The sequence below is a fragment of the Lentinus tigrinus genome (genome assembly GCF_003813185.1).
Source record: "Lentinus tigrinus ALCF2SS1-7 unplaced genomic scaffold L226scaffold_3, whole genome shotgun sequence".
Lineage (NCBI taxonomy): Eukaryota > Fungi > Basidiomycota > Agaricomycetes > Polyporales > Polyporaceae > Lentinus > Lentinus tigrinus.
Genome location: NW_027137912.1, coordinates 1,755,410 through 1,774,207, shown reverse-complemented (window position 1 = coordinate 1,774,207; position 18,798 = coordinate 1,755,410). Strand labels below are relative to the sequence as shown.

Genomic DNA, 18,798 nt, shown 5'->3' with positions numbered 1-18,798 from the left:
ATGGTGGTTCTCGGTTCAGAGCACCCAGCAGACAAGACGACCCATGCGTGGCAGTAAGCGATGACTCCATGGCTCTAGCCCGAGCAAGGCAGAACAATAGCAAGCACATGAGGACGGCTGTGGCGTGTCGGACGCAATATACTCGAAGTCACCGGAGGACTATAAACCAGTGATGCACTGTGTCGGCGGCCCGGCGAGCTTCCGGAGCAAAGGTTTCGCGTAGGACAAATGTTCTCTGTTTCCTACGTTCATCTCCGTAAATTCACGCATTACAGTATGCTTTTGGCATTTGATCGTTTCGCCGAAGCTCTGGGCTTGCTGCGCCCGCAAGTCCACCCGTACTGATCGCGAGCCATCCCCGCAGTCGTGATGCTGCATTGTTTTGTTCAGTGCCGGCGGGATGTGCGAGTACCTGGGCGTCCGACTTGTGCGCGCGATGGTCCACGATGGACCACCAGATCGAAGATACAAGATGCATACGCGACACGTTGTGTTTTGAAGAACCATGGTGCAGTATGTATGCATGCCGACCCATAGTCCAGACTGGCTGAAACTAGCGTGTCGCGACGCGGGCAGGAGGCTGAAGAACAAGACGCGAGATCGCACGAGACAATAAGACCACGATCGGGGAGTGCGATCGTCTCGGTCATACGGCTGCAAGTACCGCACGGGTAGGTACGACGGCTGTAGGCGTTGGAGGGCTCCGGCATCTACGTATGTATCTCAGGCATCTCCGACGCCACCTATGTAGAGCATCTGCGCAATCCGTGCCTCGCGATCATAGAGGAAACACGTACCATGAGCGCTGGGGTGAGCCTGCCGTCGAGCCGGCAACATTAATGTTCGACAGGATATGTTCAAGAACGATGGGATCAAAAAAAGTGACCAAGAAACGACTGTTCGGGTTGAACTCAAGAATATCACTGAAGCAGTAGGGTAGAGTAGTCAGCATTCTGGCATTCTGGCACGCGGCACCTCTACTCGATCGCCCTCCTCATCATCTCCCCTCCTCTCCCTATCCGTGCGAGCGAGGTCCGGTCAACATATACCATCCTTAACCCCTGAGTAATCCAGTGTGGTAGCGTAGGGCGGCCTTCGAGGCGGAAATGCCGCATTACGACGGAAGGTGAGGCTCTTTAGGGCCTACCCTGGCCGGGTAATATGATGCGAGTCTTGACGTTCGGCGTGTGCAGGGAAGAGGGGAGGGGACTAGAGGCGGGCGGTGGCCGGCCGGCGGTACGTGTAAGACGAAGGAATGTCTATACGAGGGAGTGGGCTGGGCGCGCAGTTGAGCGATATTTGACACAGTGGTAAACAAGATCTGGGTATCGTCTAAGTCAGCCAGAACCGTGTGGCGGAATCAGGAGGAGATGATGGCTCACCTTCTTCGTGTAGACTTACATGCATCCGACAATAGGGTTTACAATAACATTAGGGGGTAGGGGGAACCAGAAGCAAGTTGATAGTGAGAAGCATTAGGGGTGCGATATCCGGAATTGTGCACGGACGACAATGAGGGTTGTGTGTGAAAGGAACGGAGGTCATGAGGGTGGTCGTGAAGGGAGATTCTGGGGAGCTAATGCTTTACTTGCTGCTGTTGCGACGAACAACAGATGGCCCTGGTTCGGCGGCGCGGTGGCTGATCACTGGATCGGAGGTAGAGTGACCTAGTCGGCGCGTTGTGCGTTGTCGACCGCGAGGAGGATCCCGGGCCCGCGCTTTGACCTTGGCCTTCATGATGCTCATGGAGTCGACCTCGTCATCAGCCAGACACATGCCTTCCTCGTCTGGATCCGCGAGGGTGGCGTCGTCCTCGCTCATGAACTCATCGGAGTCACTGTCGTCATCGAAGTCCGAATCGTACTCGTCGCTGTAGTAGGCATGTGCCTGTCGCCAGTACCGACCAAGAAAGAGCTTGATGTCCGCACCCATCTGGAGATACTCGACATTGCGCGCGAGACCATCCCAGGTCAGGTCGCCATTGTCAAGAGCCTCTTCCATGAAGGCGGTGGAACCAAAGTAGATGTAGTGGACGAGGTGATGGAAGGACACGGGGTCGGGAACAGGAAGATGGACGACGGGGTGCGTGCAAGTGGAAGACGGGAGGATGTATGGAAACCGTAGCGGGGATACGGAGGACTGACGTGAGACTGGGAAAGGTGGTGCTGACATCAGAGTTGCAGGAGGCCCATCCACAGCGAGGTCAAAGAGGGATGCACCGCTCAACAAACCACGAATGAGTGCCGAGTGTGCACAGAGGTAATCCATGTGCAGCTACTCTATGGTCAGCGCATGCTCGGACCAGCACAAGAACCACCGAACTCACCTTCATGATCATCCGTCGCGGCCGTACAGGCTTCCGCGAAGAGCTCCGGGCAGCCGGCATATCCTCGAGTCCATACGAATCGGTAGACATCTCGGCCCTGATCCCCATGCTGCGGAACGCATCGCACATGCCAGAGGGGGCTGGCATCTTCTCGGAAGTCTCGTTATCCAAAGACACAACTGTTGAACGGCGGAGTCAGATGTTGCATGGAGTAACGAAGCCCAAGGATCAGGACATACCAATCGTGCAGTCGGACGTCTCGGGCCTGCTCCAGTAGTGCGGGGCCAGGCGGCGGAGCTGGTCAATGATATATTCCAGAGGAACGTCGGCGAGGGCGGGAGGAGGAAATGGGCGGGGAACAAAGGGGACCTGGTGCATTGCACGGCGGGGCGCCAAAGAAGGATATGTGAGGGACGGGGCACCAGGGTTCCGGGCAAGGAGGGGGAGACGAGCAGAAGCGGAAAGGCTTATAGGTGTGGGGGTGGACGTGCTATTGTCTACCGGAGACATGTTTTCGGGAAAGGTATGTTGTGTAAGTGGGACGGGTAGGGGCTCCACCTGGTTTAGGCAGCCTTGCGCCGGAGGTGAGGCGGACTAGGAGGATCTCACTGGGATCACTGGTCAATTGTTTCGACTCGGGGCTTCGCCCAAGAAAAGAATGAAAACGGAAAGCGAGCGTTCCGCGAGACAAAGAAAACAAGTCAGAAGTGCCAGAACGAAGAAACCCGCAAGAACAGAGGCGGGAAGAGACCTGAACGATTACAAGGGTGATGGGCTAGTGATTTATATGACTTTAGGCGGCGATGCCGTCTGCCTCGCAACACGCTCGACGACGACAACGACAAGACGACAGAAGGATGTTGGAAAGAGGACGGATCTTCTCGAATCACATCTGCGCTCAGTCTGCTTCTTTCGCGCTCCGCCGCAATCTCTGCCTCCGTCGCGTACCTCCGCGCCTGGGCGCTCTCCCAGCGTTGCCTTGTTCCCGAGCTCTTATTGTCTTTCGCTTCCTGTTCGAGATCCTCGTGTCCAACGCATGTCGCTGCAAGGGATTACCCTCCAACTGTCCACTTCTGCCACTTCCTGTTCATCATGATCTGGTGACTCCCCGGCGTCCAGATGGCACCTGTGGCACCTGTACGCACAAGAACTACAGATCAGAATCCGGGATATGATTCCCTCCCAAGTCGGCGCATCGTTCCAAGTCATGCGGGGTCACCGGCCATGCCGTCATCTGGCCTCTTTTAGTTTGCTACGAATCCTGAGGCTTGATGTCCGGCCGCCCACGCATTCCAACAGATGGATCGCCCACCTTGATCGAATGCGCCTGATCTCAGCCTCAGCGGCAGATAGCCTCGTGCGCCCTCTGATCTCCCCGACTTCATTTCGGGCTCGGTTCCTCAACGGTTGTCCACGTACTAACCGTGTTAGTGCTACGATGCAATGATACAAGACGCTCACCGAGGCGCAGCATGCTAAGATCGGGGCCGGCGAGGCGGGTTCCAGGTTGGCGACCATTAGCGCGGCGTACTCGGGCCATGCAGAACCACCGGTCGCTCTTGTAGCCTCCACGGCTCGGGCGCAATCCTGAGACCATCGAAAAGCTGCTCCTCAGTGTGAAGATGCAACTTGCGCACTGGGATAGTCAATGTGAGGGTACCCGGGGATACCCACTCACGTAACGCGACCTCTCAAGGTCTTCCTAGCTATCACTGATATGGCGTTCTCTTTGTCTTCGTCGCGCAGGTGAGCACCCGCGGACTCGTGAGTGCGGTCGGTATGATCCGAGTTAAAGCAATGTCGTTTGCCACCGAGGCGCACCAGGTAGGATCCTGGACAAAGGGACTATCGCATAAGGCAGTCAGCGAGAGTTCTTCGAGGAGGGAGAGAGGAGCCCAAAACAACGGAGACCCTCGTCTTCCCAACAGCCGGACATTGCGCCAATCGCCGTGATGACAGGACAAACGATGGAATATTCACCGAGCGTGCCTCGCAAGTAGCCTTGCAACTTGAGAAGAGACGTCTCAGCATAAGCACAGCTCCGGGCACGACCTGCCACAACAAATAGTGGTACTAGAGGATGGATACTCTCTTCGTTCAGTCCCGCAGTTGTGACCTGATTTGATCATACGTACCTCACTCAGCCATGAGTCGTGAGAGGTTATGGGAAATTCCAGGAATGTAGGACCACATCCACGGAAGTTGGAATCACATCCGAGATTCATGATCATCTGCGGTCGGGTCAACGCCATAGGATGAGTTGTTAAGCGACGGCCAGACCTGCGTCATGCGAACACATCGTTACAAGGAATAATTCCCTACCAAGCGCGTCGCGTAGAGAAAACAATAAAGGATCACCTTCCCGGGATCAAGATGTTGCTACGCGGACAAGTTCGGTGTAACTCACCCATTCCGCTGACCACCGGCGGCATAAGCACAGCGTGCGAGTGCGAGTGCCAATTATGCTGCTTCCCTTGAGCCGGCGGAAAGGGGGCGGGGCAATTCAATGCAGTCCAAGCTAGTCCAAGACACAGCGTGTGTATCCGCCGTCCTTCGCAAGGCCGTATAAGGCACCTTTACGCGCACATGTGGTTGGAGGCGGCCCACCTCCATTCTTTGATTAGTAGATGCGGTGTTGCGGCCGTGTGATATTGTGCAGAGGCACAGCAGACCATAAGGTGCCCGAGTAACAAGGCGTTCGATTCACCGCACTACGAGAGCAGAGGAAGTAACCCGATTATTAGAGCACACAACCGAGTCAATATGCGACGGTATCACGTACGAGCAGCTCGAGGCGTCCTGGATATATGCATCCGGCCTCCGGCATGCGTGTTACTGTTGCGTAATTCTACGCGCATTCTGTAAAGGCGGCGTGAAAGACTATGACCGCAGTTGGGTTCACTCCCAATCGGACGCAACCTTGAGTCTCATGAGTCTACCGGCACGGATTGTCCCTGTTTGCGCCTCTGTGCACGTCAATACAACGAAAACTCACTACGCATGACTTCCTCGTGTGTGACATTGAGCGATAGTTCATGCCACAGTCACGGTCTCCGCCACTTGGCCTCGAGGCCGCGGAGGGGCTAGGCTGCAATCTGTTAGTATAACGTACAGATATTAGTGAAGCAGTCAGGCTACGTACACGCACGCGATCCACCGCGTTTTGATCAGGCTAGTGTTTCAACGTTCAACGTTCAGGTCAAGTATCATATGTACCCGGACTGCGTGCGGAGCACTAGGAGGACCGGGTTTGACGCCCAAAGTCGCGTCGCGTCGCGTCTTGATTGGGACCACTAACTTACCTTGTTCACAACGTCCACCCTTCGCTTTTGCCACTGAGCTCTGGCAAGGCCGATGTGACTGTTCCCTCCCCTTTTAACTGCGTTATGGCCACTTCCTTGTCAAGCAGCTCTGTTTTCGAGACGAACCCGTATGAAGGCCATCCCAATCTGACCGAGTTGGAGGCGGAGGTGCTGTGGCAATATGCCAAACTATCCCAGAACATTAAGGAGGTGTGTACATACCGGTGAAGATGTTTGTATGCCATCTAATGTGCGTGCCAACTGATGTAGCTCATCACCGAGACACGACGCGTGAGTGAGGCTCCTGATGAGAAGATGCTGAAGCAATTGCGTGCACTGGAAGTGAAGATGGGGCTGGTCCTGACTCTGGTACGTGCATCCAATTGCTTGGCGACAGCATGGCTGATATGCCGCCTCAATCGTAGTTCAAGGCATCCGTCTGGGCTGTCATCAACGAGCAACCCTTGGCAGATATGTCAGGAGCATACACGGACCCGATCGCGGACGATACCATCAGACAATGAGAATCTTTGAACATATGGGGCGCAGACGTGTATACAGGAAAGTCTGTTTGTATCGTCCAAAACATTTCAACATTCCAACGTACAGTATACATTGTTGTATCTTTCATCGCACATGCAACTTGTTCATCTTCCCAGCCAATCCAGCAGCGGTGACAGGGGTGATGGCGTTCACATCCCAGATGACCAACTTCCCATCCACGCCAGACGTGCTGACCTTTGTGATGTTGCCTGGGACGCCCTCGTACGGTCGCACGCTTGTGATCGTGTTCTGATGCACGGTGAAGAGTTCCGACTCCGTCGCGGACGAAGCAGTGGGAGAGCCGGGGACGTTGGAGATACCACGCTCGGCCGCGTTACGGAAGGTGTTAAAGGCCGCGCTGTTGAGCCGTCCAACGGGCGACGGAGCGCCAAAGCCAGAGCGAGCTCCACCGGACGATTTGTTCGACTGGGGGTCGTCCAGGCTGCCAATCAGCTCCCAGCCACCCTGGTTGCCCGCAAACACGAACGGCTGGCAGTCGTGTCCAGCGGCAACAACCGATTCCTCCGTAGTGAAGGTCACGGTCACCAATGGAAGGATGGACAACTTGATGGAATAGATCGCCGGACCGCCGGGATAGACGATGTTGATGGAGCTATCATGACCTACATGCATAGATGAAGGACAGTTGAGGAGGACAGTGACACAACACTTACTGACAAAGGCAAGAACGTCTCCTGAAGGAGAGAACGCGACGCCGTGAACCCATCCGCCAGAAGTACTTGCGTATTCGCCACAAATCGTGTTGAACGGGAGCTTCTCTCCCCACACTGAGGGAGCAGGTCTTGGAAGGTTCAGCAATCATGATTTAAGTTCATCAAGAGTATGGTGAGTACCTCTTGTCCACATCCTTGATGTAAGCGGAGAATACACGAGCCTTCATATCGGCACTGCCAGCAGCGAGCAGGACGTTGTTCGGGTGCCAGTCTACTGACAGTACAGTCGAGCGAATGGGCTTCTTGAGCAGCCGCGAGACCCACCAATCGCCCTCAGGATCGAAGGAACAGATGGCGATCGCACTGGGAGATGTGAGGGCGAGCCCCACAAACATGACTATCAGACGTACCGGGCACCACTCGCAACAGCAAACTTGTCCTCGTTGGGGCTCCAGCGGACGAATGTCGCGGCACGGTTGATGCGCAGCAGGACCAAAGTCGGCTTCCACACCATGTGTCCGGTCTGCGGGTCGGGGCTTTGCTGCCAGACATACGCGTTTCTATCTTGCGCCGACGTCACAATGCGGTTAGACTTTGGGGCCCAATCGATGGAAGTAATCGGCTTGTCATGCTAAGGCCGAGACGTCAGGGAAAACCAGAGTCAGTAGGGCGGACGGGAGCATACCTCCGTCAAAGTGTCGATATGGTTCCAATCGTTACCCTGACGAGCATAGATGCGGACCTCGTTGGATTTTAAGCTCACAGCAACCTCTACATGTGTGCTCAACAATCGTGCTTGACGGAATCAGGCATTGGACAAACGTACGAGTGCGGTCTGCATTGAATGCATGGCAGGTTACCGGACTCTGCTGACTGAGAGAAAATACTTCGGGAGGCGCCATGTCGTCTGAGGCGGTGAGGCTGTTATTACAGAAATAAGAGGGATGCAGAGGACTCTGGACAGTCTACTCTGCAGAGACTGGGGAGGTGGAGGGCAAGAGCGAGGATCGACCCCAAGCTGTGCGAGCGGTCGGCGCTTGCATTCGGACCGTGAACGACCACGGTGACCCTACCGTTTACAGCCGTTTTCACACCACTTGTCGTTTCGGCGCTTCGCCGCGCGGGACGCCACCATCGCGCTCTGCCCTCGACCGCCTCCACTTGAAACTTCGAACGACGATATCTCGCTCCCCGCTCAACATTTTGTCTTGATTCCTTTTGCTACTTTACCTGCTTGACTATGTGCATCGAATAGTGCTAACTGTGCCTGGTTTCGTTTGCTCTGACCCAACCATTCTGCACGACTTCGCCTTCAGCCACCGCTGATGTTAAGCGAGATTATCTCGACAACTTATGCACAAACTGGCCTCAATATTTTACTGGTGAGCTTCTGCCGACCCTCCGGAGCCAACGTAAGTTGTCTTTTGTCCACTACGTCACCGCTACCATATCGTTCGCACACCCGCGCGCCGCTCCCTTGGGACTCGTTGCTGAAATAGCCATTGGAGGGCAGAGCGACGTCTGGAATAGTGGAAGAGGACATGGGGGAGGTGAATGGAGCTTGCGAGAGAGGAAAAAGCCTGTGGGGTACTGGTACGGTTTCTCGTGTTCTACCTCATCCCCACTATGACTGTCTACCGGCTTTTCCATACACCAACTCATGCTCAGACGTCTTCCTATACCACATCACATCACATCAAGTCATATGCAATCGATTCACGCATGTAGAGCTTCCCAGTATGCTCGCCGCTGTCCAAGATCTGCCACCCATACGCCTTGTCGCTCGTCGTCTGCTTCCATTACCATGCCTTATTTCCATGGATTGTACAACTCTGTCACGAAGTGCTGTTATATGCATGATTTACGTCCAGACACAACCCTTTCTCAACAGCGTATCTACTTCTTCTCAAGGTCGAGACTGGGCGCCTGTCTATGTCCGGCATGCCAGGGTGTTGCGCAGTGGTGAGATCGCGTCAAGGACGTCGCTTTGTATGTTGACCAGGTATACATGACATAGCATGTACTGTGTAGAGATATGAAATGGATAAAAGCAAGATTCAGAGTATAAGAGTGCAACAACTGTCGCTCACCAGCGACCCTACACTAGAAGCGCATTCCAAGACCTCCGTCCACACCCATCATCCTGTTGTCCTCCCATGTGTTCTACAATCTTCTTCATACCATTTAACAACACTTTGAGGTGATATCCAGCAGTGTGTATCACAGGCTGGGGGCGTGAAGGGTGCGAGGTGCGAGATGATACGGTAGCGATGACGTACCAGGCACAAGACAGCTCGCAACAAACTCAGTATGTCTGAGAGGGGTCTCCAGTGAAAATTCGAGGTCGGTTTGTGCATGAAGTTGCGAGATATTGCTCGTCGACATCGGCGGTGGCTGAAGATGAAGTCGCGCCAAGATGCTGTGTCGTACAGGGCGGATTCGTACAATGAGTATTCCGTTCGATGCGCATAGTCAAGTAGGTAAAGTAGCAAAAGGAATCGAGACAAAATGTTGAGCGGGGAGCGAGATATCGTCGTTCAAAGTTTCAAGTGGAGGCGGTCGAGGGCAGAGCGCGATGGTGGCGTCCCGCGCGGCGAAGCGCCGAAACGACAAGTGGTGTGAAAACGGCTGTACTTGCAGCCTCCGAAGTCTCGTCTCGTCCGTCAACTCGTTCCCTCTCTGCTCGCACGCTCTGAATTTACCGATAGGTCAATTGCATGTGCGTATTTTGACAAGGTAAGCTGTCATTCTTTTGTATGATATGAATCGGGTCCGTACACTAACGCCTCTAGATCTCAGTTAACAAGCTACGAGAGGCATGCACTACTCGAGTACCTTTCTTATTTGATTGTGCAACACCGATAGCCAACGCGTACTTTGCGTCGCAAACACCCCCATCATCCCTCGAGTCACGCCTGTCAATGTTACTGCGGTAAGAGTCATCATAAGCTTGCTATATTGCTTCCATCCCATCGTCATGTTATCTCATCCACCATGGACGACTTTCACTGTGTTCGCTTTGAAACACCAGCCGAATTCTTCGAAGCCACAAAGTCCTACGATGATAGTTTCATGAACTGGGGCATCGGCTCCTTGAATGACTTCTTGCGGAAAGCCAACGGATGCGTAGACCACGGCACCCTCCTTCTGGGGATATTTCGGGCGGAAGCGCTTCTGTGAGTTATCTTGAATCTGTAGCTATCGCCTCAGTTACTCACAGTACGATCAGACTCACGCTGACGAAGGAGAATCCCCACGCTCCTTGGAAGCTCTGTGTTCCTTGTTGCGCACAAGATCACTTGGATGCGGAGATCCAAGTAATCGTCATCACTCTCCTCTGCTCTTCCCTCCTCGCTCAGATCGGTCCATCCGCGATTGACCAGGTCAGCGGACCTGAGGGATTAGTGACTGCATTCCTCACTGCCTGGATCGCCCTGCTGGGAAGCAGAGGAAGACGCCTTCATCTCGTCGCACCCATATTTTCCTGGGCTGTCAGCTACGCGACTCGAGCATCGCTGCCACCACTTTGCAGTGGGACGTCTGCCGGAGGTTTCGTCACTCTTGCCGCCGAACCGGATGCAGTCACGATTGCTCCCCTTCATGTCAATTTCGTGATGACCAGCCCTTGGCCGGGGACAATCACCCGCGATGAGGCTGTTGCCTTCCTTGCACGGACCATCTCCGCGAGGTTGACATGGGTGTACCGCAAGGACGACGAGGTTGCTGGCTATGCTATCCTCGGACGAGTGACGCCCCGTACTATTTCGCTGCGGAATATGTACGTTGCTCCTCAGCATCGTCGTCAGGGTATCGCCGAAGCGATGGTTCGAGCAATCACTCGGTACTACCTAGGGGTGTTGCCCTCTGGCGCGGAGCACGTCGAGGGTTCGCCTTCTGTAGGCATCAAAGAGGAAGTGAATCTCCTCGTCGAGGATCCCGGGGCAGAAAGGATGTACCAGCGGGCAGGGTTCTTGTTCCCTGACAGGACGGGTGAAGTCTTGTCTGGCGGTCACGATCCAACTACCGGACGGAAGGCGTGGTATCATGCCGTCTGGCGGGACATAGAGCCGGAACCTTCGCATTAAGCGCGACCTTGATCATGAACAGCTGTGAGTAGCTCTTCTATTTTTCTTTCAATGCCCGCTCAACATCCAGGAATAGGTACGGCGAATGCTGCACCCGACGCAACTTCCATGCAGGGAGTTGGCTTCCCGGCGAGCGCAGGCTCAGAGTCAAGAATCCTGGTTCCTGGAAGCACTTCGCACAAGCGTATACATAGCAACTGATATACCCTTGTCTTTCGTTCGTATGGTTGAGTCATATCTGAGGCTCGCATCATATGCGAACTTTCCTACCCCTACTCGCTGACAGTACTTCGAGTAACGGAAGAGCCAGCATGCGCAGGAAATCTTGTCATCGGTGCCGCCTACTGCGAGATGGTTACGGAGACACCTTGACATCGGTGGCAGACGTACAATATCAGCGATCAATGTGCACTTCCGAGAGCGCCGTCACGGACCGCCCGCAATGGCTCCGAAGTGGTTCTGTTGAGATGAGTTGTGGTTCTGTGGCAATAGGCCCTGAACTCACCTTCAAGCTTAAAGCTCTGTTACTAGTATTTAAGGGCGAGACTCCTACATACTTTGCGAATGGCGAGTGAGACTTACTCTCACTCTACTTATCATGCGAGTATAAGGTGCTTAGCGCTAGGCTTAAACCCGACCTTGATCAAGTATTAGAAGCTGATTAATAAGTGCATCAAAGACCGTGATTGGCCGTTAGACAGCTCGCTAAGGCTTGATTGGGGAAGGTTCCGGACTCTGTTTTCCCTCCTACCCCCTCCTCCCTCGACATACCGGACGTCGTCGACGCTCTCGTCGCTGCCGACGCCTTCCACCATGGCGCCGTCGCAGCCGTCGAATGCGGCCTCTACCTCGGTGCAAGTCGGTGAGTCTTCCGTTGCGCACGGTCATCTCATTCGTGTCCAATGCCGTGTCTCCAGCCCTCCGTATCCGTCCTACCACCCAACACGACCTCACTTCCATTCCGACTCGCTTTCAACGTAATGTAATCAATGCCGTCTCGAACACCACTGTCAGCGTGGATGCCACTCCTTCCTCTGGACCCGGTGCACCTGCCGCACCCGTATCTTCCTCGGCCAACAACGCCAAAAAGCAGATGTTCACCTTTGACCAAGTCCACCCCCCAGCTACCACCCAGCATTCCATGTTCGTCTCCACTGCGCAGCCCCTCATTTCGCGTTTCGTCGAAGGGTTCAACTGTACTATCTTGGCCTATGGCCAGACCAGTAGCGGGAAGACGTTCACCATGACCGGTATTGACCTGGATGCGGACCCCATGGATCCCAGCAACGGCATGGGCATCATCCCAAGGGCTGTCTCTACCATTTTCGCTCGCTGTCGGGAAGTGAAGGAAGAACGTGGCGGCTCGTGGAACTACAGCATTAAGGGTTCATATATTGAAATCTACAACGAAGACCTAATCGACCTGCTCGCCGATGGTTCCAAAGGAGACGTACAGATTCGCGAAGACAAGCAGGGTCACATCCTATGGGAGGGCCTACGTGAGGTGAATGTCAAAAGCGCAAACGAGGTCATGAAGTGAGTACCGTCATCCATGTCACCTTATCACCAGCCCTGCAGAGGACGCATTCCCATCCGCAGCGTTCTCGCTGCGTGTAACTACTACGACGATGCTGACCTTGCCCTACTCTTCAGCTTGATTCGTCAGGGCGCCTCCATCAGGCGTACGAACGAGACCGACATGAACGCACAGTCCTCGCGCTCGCATGCCATCTTCTCTCTGACGCTGACGCAGAAGAAATTCACGGGAAGTGGACTGCCCCCGCGCTCGTCTTCACCTCTGCCCCCAGGTGGGCGTTCACCTTCGCGCATCGCGCGGCCGGGTTCCGTCATTGGTCCTGCTGGTGGAAGTCGGGTCTCCTCTCCGACGTTCGGTCGTCCGGCAACCCCAAGTTTCCAGTCCGCCATCGCCCGTGGCACCCGCCCGGCGAGTTCCCTCGGCTTTCTGTCGCCCGATATGAGTCGGAATGGGGCTGCTAAGGATACGAATGACGATCGCGGCGGAGAATGGATCACGGTAACCTCAAAGTTCCACTTCGTCGATTTGGCCGGTTCCGAACGGGTGAGTAGGTTTTACAAACCCATTGGTTGTCACCTCTGACATGTCTGCAGCTGAAACGCACAGCGGCCGCTGGTGAGCGTATCAAGGAAGGTATCTCAATCAACAGCGGTCTTCTCGCGCTTGGCAATGTCATCTCTGCGCTCGGGGACCCCGCTCGGGCGAAGTCGCACACAGCATCCTATATCCCGTACCGCGACTCGAAGCTCACACGACTCCTACAAGATTCGCTTGGTGGCAACGCGCATACCCTCATGATTGCCTGTGTCAGTCCCGCGGAGTGGAATGCCAACGAGACGATCAATACACTTAAGTACGCTAACCGTGCGAGGAACATCAAGAACCGCGCCGTCGTGAATGAGAAGGAGGAGGGCTGGGATGACGTTGAGTGGTTGCAAGGGATGGTAACGAGGTTGCGAAAGGAGTTGAAGACCATCAAGGAGGGCGGCGGAGGTGGAGGATCGGTTACGGCAACGTCTTCGGAGGGTTCGGATCAAGCGCCGAAGAAGGTCCTTGCACAAATGACCGAGCTCCAGAACAACTATGAGGACTTGCGCGAGAAGTTCGTCGAGCGCACGGAAGAGCTCACGCGTCTTCGTAACGAGCTCGCCGACAAGCAGCGGAACTCTACCGGTGGTCGCTTGGGCGGAACCGCGAAGTACGAAGAGATTGTTGGGCCGGTCATCGAGGAGTACGAGAAGACCATCAGCGCAATGGAAGCCGAGCTCAAGCTGAATCGTGCTGCTCTGCGTCATACGAACGACCTATACGACGAGAAGGAGAACGAGTACAGCGTGCTTGCGGAGCGTCATGCCACTACGGAGATGTACGTGGAGGAACTAAAGGCTCGTGTCGCGAAGCTCTCGGAGCGCGAGTCGTCAACAGAAGTATGTGGGTGTCATGTTCATAGCTGATATTGCTGCTCACCGTTCGACAGGCATACATCCACGACCTAGAAGAGAAGGTGCGCCAGTATGATGAGACGCAGGTATCGTCGAGCGGCTCCATCACCGATCTCCGACGAGAGCTCGCCAAGTACAAGGATACGGAGTCGCATTCCTCTGCGTACATCGCCGATCTTGAGGCGCGGCTTGCGAGGTCTGACGAGTCGGTTCTTATCCTTCGAGAAACCGTCGAGAAGCTGGAACGGGAATGTGAGAAGCGCCGCGATCAGGTTCAGGCTCTGGAGTCACGCCTTGAGACCTTGAAGCACGATGGCGACGGCTGGCGGACAGATCTTGAGCAGAGAGAGGCCAAGGTTCGCGCCCTTGAGTTGAAGATGGAGGAGTGGGAGGCGAAGCGGCAGGCAGCGAACGAGGATCGCGAGCGGTTAGGCGAGCTAGCTAGCGAGGTCGAGAAGGCGAAGAAGCAACTCGAGGCATCTTCCCCCACCAAGACTAACGGCGCGACTACGAATGGAACCACAACGAATGGAGCCAACTCCGAGGTCTCCTCCATTCATGAAACCGACAACACCCTCGAAAGTCAGCTGGTTGCACTTCAGCAGACGCACACTGCAACCCTCCAGGACTTGTCATCGGTCACAGCCAAGTACCGGGATGCGCTTCGTGAGATCGCTGATCTCGCTGCTCAGCTGCAAGAAGCCAAGGTCAATGCCCCTGTCCCTCCTTCCGAATCTCCCGAGCGTTCTGGAGAGGTCTCACCTCGCCGCAGAATGAACAGGTCAAGGGACCAGGAACCCTCCTCTGCATCAGGCAAGCGCCTTTTTTTCCGCCACGCGGCCTCGTCGGAATCTCTGCATTCCAGGTATGCATCTACTAATGGTGTAGACGTGCCACCTAATCACACGGCAGTCAGATCGCTCTCGCAATCTGTTTCGCTATCGCAGGAGCTATCCTCGGCCAGGTCGCGCAAAGCTTCTATATCCAGCCACGGGACAAGTAGTTCCATCTCGTACTCTCCAGGACACTCGCGCCCCAATCTCTCCATTTCTCTACCCTCTGTCACGGTATCGCCTACAGAACGTTCTGTGGCCAGTTTTGAGGAGGAGATCATGCGCCTCCAGGATGTCATCAAAGAGCGCGAAGCAGAGATTTCGGCCCTAGAAGCGACGGTTAGAGAGAAGAACCGCCAAGAAGCCAATGATGTCTTGACCATCTCTTCCGAATCCAAACGCAACGGTTCCGAGCCAAACGGCGACGCCCTCCTCCACCTTTCCCCGAAGACCATGACCCATTTCAGTGAGATCCGTAAGAGCCTGGACCTTCATCACGCCAATCACTACACCGTTTCCGATGTCGATGAGTCGCTGGAGAGACTCAACGAGCTTATGCGGTAGGTCGACTCGTCGCCTGAAGATATTGTTGGTGCTGATCATGAACATCGCTATAGATCTATGGCTCAGAAAGAATCAAGCCATAAGGAGATCGTTGACGATCTCACCACTCAGCTCAGCCAGGTGCGCAAGCAACACGACGAACTACAGGTGCTTTCCCGTGATCAGGTGTGTATTGCTTCTACAATGCTGGAGTCCAAAACCTCATACTCTTTAAAGGCCATCAACATGAGCATGGAGCTTGAAGCTCTGCGCAAGAAACACGAGGAGGTTCTGTCAAGCCGCGCTCAGGATCTCGAGGAGATGGAGGCACTTCAAGCCCGTCAAGCCGAGCTCAGTCAGTCCCTCGAGGACTCTCAGCGCCACAACGCGGAGCTTCAGACCTCCCTTGATGATCTCAAGAAGCGCGAGGCCGAGCTCGTCGAATCGTTGAAGCAGGTCGAGGCGACTCATGCATCAGAAGTCCAGCAGCTCAAGACAGCGCACGAGGAGGCCCTTCACGCGAAGGGGGCCGAGCTTGAGGGCCTTGTGTCGAAGTTGAAGGACGAACACGAGGCGTCTCTTGTAGAGCTCCGTGCCCAGGTCGCGGAAGCGTCTTCTGCTCTGGAGAAGGCGCAGCGCGAGCACGAGGAGGCATTCGGCAAGCTGAAGGCCGAGCATGAGCATGAGTCACGTCGTCGCCTTGACGAGGCGACCGAGCTCCTCGAGCGCACTCGTTCTGAACATGAAGCTGTTCTCGCGAGGACTGCTTCCGACCATGAAGGAGCGCTCAACGTCCTCAAAGCTGACCACGCAGCGGTTCTCGGCAAGCTGGAGTCCGATCACCAGGAGGAGCTGAGACGTCGCGCCCAGGAGTCGAAGGAAGCCGCAGAGAAAGCGCAAGCCGAACATGCTGAGGCCCTTTCCAAAGCTGTCGCAGAGCACCAAGACGCTATGAAGTCCCTCGAAGAACAGAATGCTGCCCACCTGTCGCGCATTGAGGAGGAGTACTATGAGGGTCTCACCAAACTCCGTCATGACCACGCACAGGCTCTCGAGAAGCAAGCCGCCGAGGCCGCGACTGCGATGGAGCGGTTGAAGGATGAACATACTCGCGAGCTCCGTATGACCGAGATCGCGCAGCAGGGATCGCTCTCCGAGTCCGAGACCGCTCGGGACATTGCCCTCAAGTCGCTGCAAGAGGAACACGCATCCGCTGTCAAGAATAAGGAGCAGCAGTTTGCGGAGGACATTCAACGGTTGAAGGATGAGCACGCTCAGGTCCTTGCTACCAAGCTTGATCAGCACCGCGAGTCCGTTCAGCGGCTCAAGGCGGACCACGCGTCCCACCTCGCCAACAAGGACCAGGAGTTCAACGACCGCGTCGAGCAGTTGCAGGCCGAGCACGCGCGCGCCCTTTTGGACAAGGAGAAGGCGCATCAATCGGCCCTCGAGAAGCTTGCGGAGGAGCATTCCGGCGCTATTGCGAAGCTGAAGGAAGAGTTGACACAGGAGATCGCCCGGTTGACTGCGGCGTTGGAGGAGAGCAAGGCTGGTCGCTCTGACTCCGAGGCGAGCTTGCGGAAGGAGATGGAGGAGGCGGTCAGGATGGTCAAGGAGCAGCAAGTTGCTGTGCTCGCCGAAGTTGAACGCGCTCATGCCGAAGAACTCGAGCGTCTCTCCGAGTCTCACAAGTCTGCGCTCACTTCCTCTGAGAGTGGACTCGAAGGCTTGAGGACGTCCCTCGTCAAGGAGCACACGGAAGAGGTCGCTCGTATCAAGGCAGAACACCAGGCCGCGCTTGCGGAGGCACAGAACGCTCTCATTGCCGCTCAGGAGCAGCACCGTTCGGAGCTCGAAGCATCAAGCGCTCGGACGGAGCAGCTTCTCGCTTCTGAGAAGGAACAACTCCAGGCGACCTTGGCGGAGGTGACGAAGACACACACCGAAGAGCGGGAGACCCTTCTTCGGGACCACAACCTTCTCCTCGACGACCTCCGGAAGAAGCATGCTGAAGAGCTCGAGAGCTTGACGAAGGAGCAGAATGTTCTTCTTGACGAGCTCGAGACTCACAAGGCTGCTTCCGATGAGTGGGCACATGCACGTGAGGAGATGCGTCAGGCGCACGAATCTGCGATCCAGCAGAAGACCCAGACCGTCACCGTTCTCCAGAGCGAGCTTTCTACCGTACATGGCGAGCGGGACGAACTCGCTGCCGAAGTTGAGAAGCTTCGCGCTGAGTTGTCCCGTACGCGCGAAGAGACGAGCGCGCTCGTCAAGGAGGAATCCAAACGCCAATCCCTTGTTGACGAGTTGGAGCGGCATCGTTCAGTCATCGCGGATATGCAGGAGAACCTCCAGCGCACAAAGGACGAGATGGACAACCTGATGGCAGAGAAGAACCGTCAGGACGCACTCCTCAGAGACCTCCAGCAGCAACTCGGGAGCCCCACGCCGAGTCCGCGCCCGCCCATGGACCGCAATGTCTCATATACCCGCGCGACAGGCATCATGTCGCCTGGTAAGCTCCCTCCTCCCACGCCCCCGCCTACTGTCCCTATTCCTCCCGCACCGCGCGGCTTCCACGAACAGACCAGCTCCTCCTCGTCAGCTGCCATCTCATCACGGAGTATCAGTGTCGATAGCGAGACCCCATCCACGCCTGCGACATCCGTTAACCACTCACTGGCCGGCGGGCTGCCATCACCTCTAGCTGGGCCTAGAGAGCCTGATCCGAAGACGGCCGCCCAACTCGCGCAACAGGCCAAGACCATTGACGAGCAGGAGGCGATGATCAAGACGCTGAACAAGCAGCTGACCCACTGCGAGTCGGACCTGCAGGCTCACATGGACATGGTCGCTACGCTCGAGGCGTCGCTTGGTGACTCGGAGAAAAATCGTGAGTTCTTCCGTTCATTCTGTGCTGCGTATTTCAAGATCTCCACTCCGGTTGGCCACGCCGAGACGGCCGGCAACTGCACTAAGTGGTCGTCTGGTGCTGGTCTGTTCTGGGCTGTGGGGTCGTGGTGACCCAGTCCCCGGGTGTACCGCGGCATGTCCCGTTCTCCGTGATGGAGACTTCTCTGGAACACAGCTCGGCGATTTGCGTTACAGATGAGACTGACTTTACACTTCTCACAGTCCGGAAGGCGCGGATGCAGGCGACGGAGCTGGCGCGCGAGCGCGACAACCTGAACTCGCAGATCGTCAACCTCCGTACGGAGCTCGCTGAGGCCAAGACGGAGGTCGTGAACGTGCGGCGGTCCATTGTCGAGGAGAAGCAGTCGCTCGAGTCAAAGCTGGACGAAGAGCGGCGCGCGAAGGAGCGTGCACGCGCGCAGCTGGACAGCCGGATGGAAGAGCTGCAGCGGCGCAAGTCCAAGTTCGCGTGTCTATGATCGGTGTCTCTCCTTGTGTGTCTGTCTGTCCTTTTCTTCTTGCATGCGTCACGTTCGTGGTTGGCCGGAACCGGATCTCTTTCTCGTTTGTCTTCACTCACCACTAGTATCCTCCCTC

At 55.7% G+C, this 18,798-nt stretch overlaps 8 protein-coding genes across 8 annotated transcripts; 4 read left to right on the top strand and 4 right to left on the bottom strand.

Moving 5' to 3' along the window:
- Nucleotides 1-1,024: 1,024 nt before the first annotated feature.
- L226DRAFT_199803 (uncharacterized protein) lies at nt 1,025-1,495 on the bottom strand. The gene is made up of 2 exons (XM_067672810.1): nt 1,402-1,495; nt 1,025-1,321 (listed from the first exon to the last, which is right to left on the bottom strand). Exons 1-2 carry the CDS (start codon nt 1,405-1,407, stop codon nt 1,115-1,117), a joined length of 213 nt encoding a protein of 70 aa, XP_067540976.1. The 5' UTR covers nt 1,408-1,495; the 3' UTR covers nt 1,025-1,114.
- Nucleotides 1,496-1,584: 89 nt separating this feature from the next.
- L226DRAFT_543001 (uncharacterized protein) lies at nt 1,585-2,836 on the bottom strand (the record flags this gene model as incomplete). The annotated part of the gene is made up of 3 exons (XM_067682165.1): nt 1,585-2,274; nt 2,327-2,505; nt 2,566-2,836. The coding sequence occupies 3 exons, from the start codon at nt 2,834-2,836 to the stop codon at nt 1,585-1,587; spliced, it is 1,140 nt and encodes a 379-aa protein (XP_067540975.1).
- Nucleotides 2,837-3,489: 653 nt separating this feature from the next.
- L226DRAFT_199840 (uncharacterized protein) lies at nt 3,490-3,975 on the bottom strand. Its single transcript, XM_067672811.1, has one exon. The coding sequence runs from the start codon at nt 3,842-3,844 to the stop codon at nt 3,557-3,559; it is 288 nt and encodes a 95-aa protein (XP_067540974.1). The 5' UTR covers nt 3,845-3,975; the 3' UTR covers nt 3,490-3,556.
- Nucleotides 3,976-5,712: 1,737 nt separating this feature from the next.
- On the top strand, nt 5,713-6,152 carry L226DRAFT_454740 (uncharacterized protein; the record flags this gene model as incomplete). Its single annotated transcript, XM_067675200.1, has 3 exons — nt 5,713-5,838; nt 5,899-5,997; nt 6,054-6,152. 3 exons carry the CDS (start codon nt 5,713-5,715, stop codon nt 6,150-6,152), a joined length of 324 nt encoding a protein of 107 aa, XP_067540973.1.
- L226DRAFT_530568 (WD40 repeat-like protein) lies at nt 6,116-7,874 on the bottom strand. Its single transcript, XM_067679891.1, has 6 exons — nt 7,672-7,874; nt 7,531-7,616; nt 7,256-7,476; nt 7,026-7,208; nt 6,846-6,973; nt 6,116-6,794 (listed from the first exon to the last, which is right to left on the bottom strand). Exons 1-6 carry the CDS (start codon nt 7,745-7,747, stop codon nt 6,256-6,258), a joined length of 1,233 nt encoding a protein of 410 aa, XP_067540972.1. The 5' UTR covers nt 7,748-7,874; the 3' UTR covers nt 6,116-6,255.
- Nucleotides 7,875-7,979: 105 nt separating this feature from the next.
- Nucleotides 7,980-8,920, top strand: L226DRAFT_199749 (uncharacterized protein). The gene has a single exon (XM_067672809.1). The coding sequence runs from the start codon at nt 8,387-8,389 to the stop codon at nt 8,855-8,857; it is 471 nt and encodes a 156-aa protein (XP_067540971.1). The 5' UTR covers nt 7,980-8,386; the 3' UTR covers nt 8,858-8,920.
- Nucleotides 8,921-9,683: 763 nt separating this feature from the next.
- L226DRAFT_479156 (uncharacterized protein) lies at nt 9,684-11,320 on the top strand. Its single transcript, XM_067676833.1, has 3 exons — nt 9,684-10,021; nt 10,075-10,954; nt 11,007-11,320. Exons 1-2 carry the CDS (start codon nt 9,840-9,842, stop codon nt 10,928-10,930), a joined length of 1,038 nt encoding a protein of 345 aa, XP_067540970.1. The 5' UTR covers nt 9,684-9,839; the 3' UTR covers nt 10,931-10,954; nt 11,007-11,320.
- Nucleotides 11,321-11,743: 423 nt separating this feature from the next.
- L226DRAFT_542998 (kinesin-domain-containing protein) lies at nt 11,744-18,680 on the top strand (the record flags this gene model as incomplete). Its single annotated transcript, XM_067682164.1, has 8 exons — nt 11,744-11,792; nt 11,848-12,466; nt 12,584-13,010; nt 13,061-13,894; nt 13,945-15,302; nt 15,360-15,471; nt 15,523-18,181; nt 18,424-18,680. The coding sequence occupies 8 exons, from the start codon at nt 11,744-11,746 to the stop codon at nt 18,678-18,680; spliced, it is 6,315 nt and encodes a 2,104-aa protein (XP_067540969.1).
- Nucleotides 18,681-18,798: the final 118 nt, after the last annotated feature.

Bases quoted from the DNA above. Each gene is read 5' to 3' on its own strand.
- L226DRAFT_199840 (XM_067672811.1), bottom strand. From the start codon at position 3,844: ATGGTCGCCAACCTGGAACCCGCCTCGCCGGCCCCGATCTTAGCATGC.
- L226DRAFT_530568 (XM_067679891.1), bottom strand. From the start codon at position 7,747: ATGGCGCCTCCCGAAGTATTTTCTCTCAGTCAGCAGAGTCCGGTAACC. The intron at 7,209-7,255 runs GTACGTCTGATA...CACATCTCCCAG, and splicing joins GCTGTTGCGAGTGGTGCCCG to TGCGATCGCCATCTGTTCCT. The intron at 6,795-6,845 runs GTAAGTGTTGTG...CTATGCATGTAG, and splicing joins AGACGTTCTTGCCTTTGTCA to GTCATGATAGCTCCATCAAC.
- L226DRAFT_199749 (XM_067672809.1), top strand. From the start codon at position 8,387: ATGGGGGAGGTGAATGGAGCTTGCGAGAGAGGAAAAAGCCTGTGGGGT.
- L226DRAFT_479156 (XM_067676833.1), top strand. From the start codon at position 9,840: ATGGACGACTTTCACTGTGTTCGCTTTGAAACACCAGCCGAATTCTTC. The intron at 10,022-10,074 runs GTGAGTTATCTT...CAGTACGATCAG, and splicing joins TTTCGGGCGGAAGCGCTTCT to ACTCACGCTGACGAAGGAGA.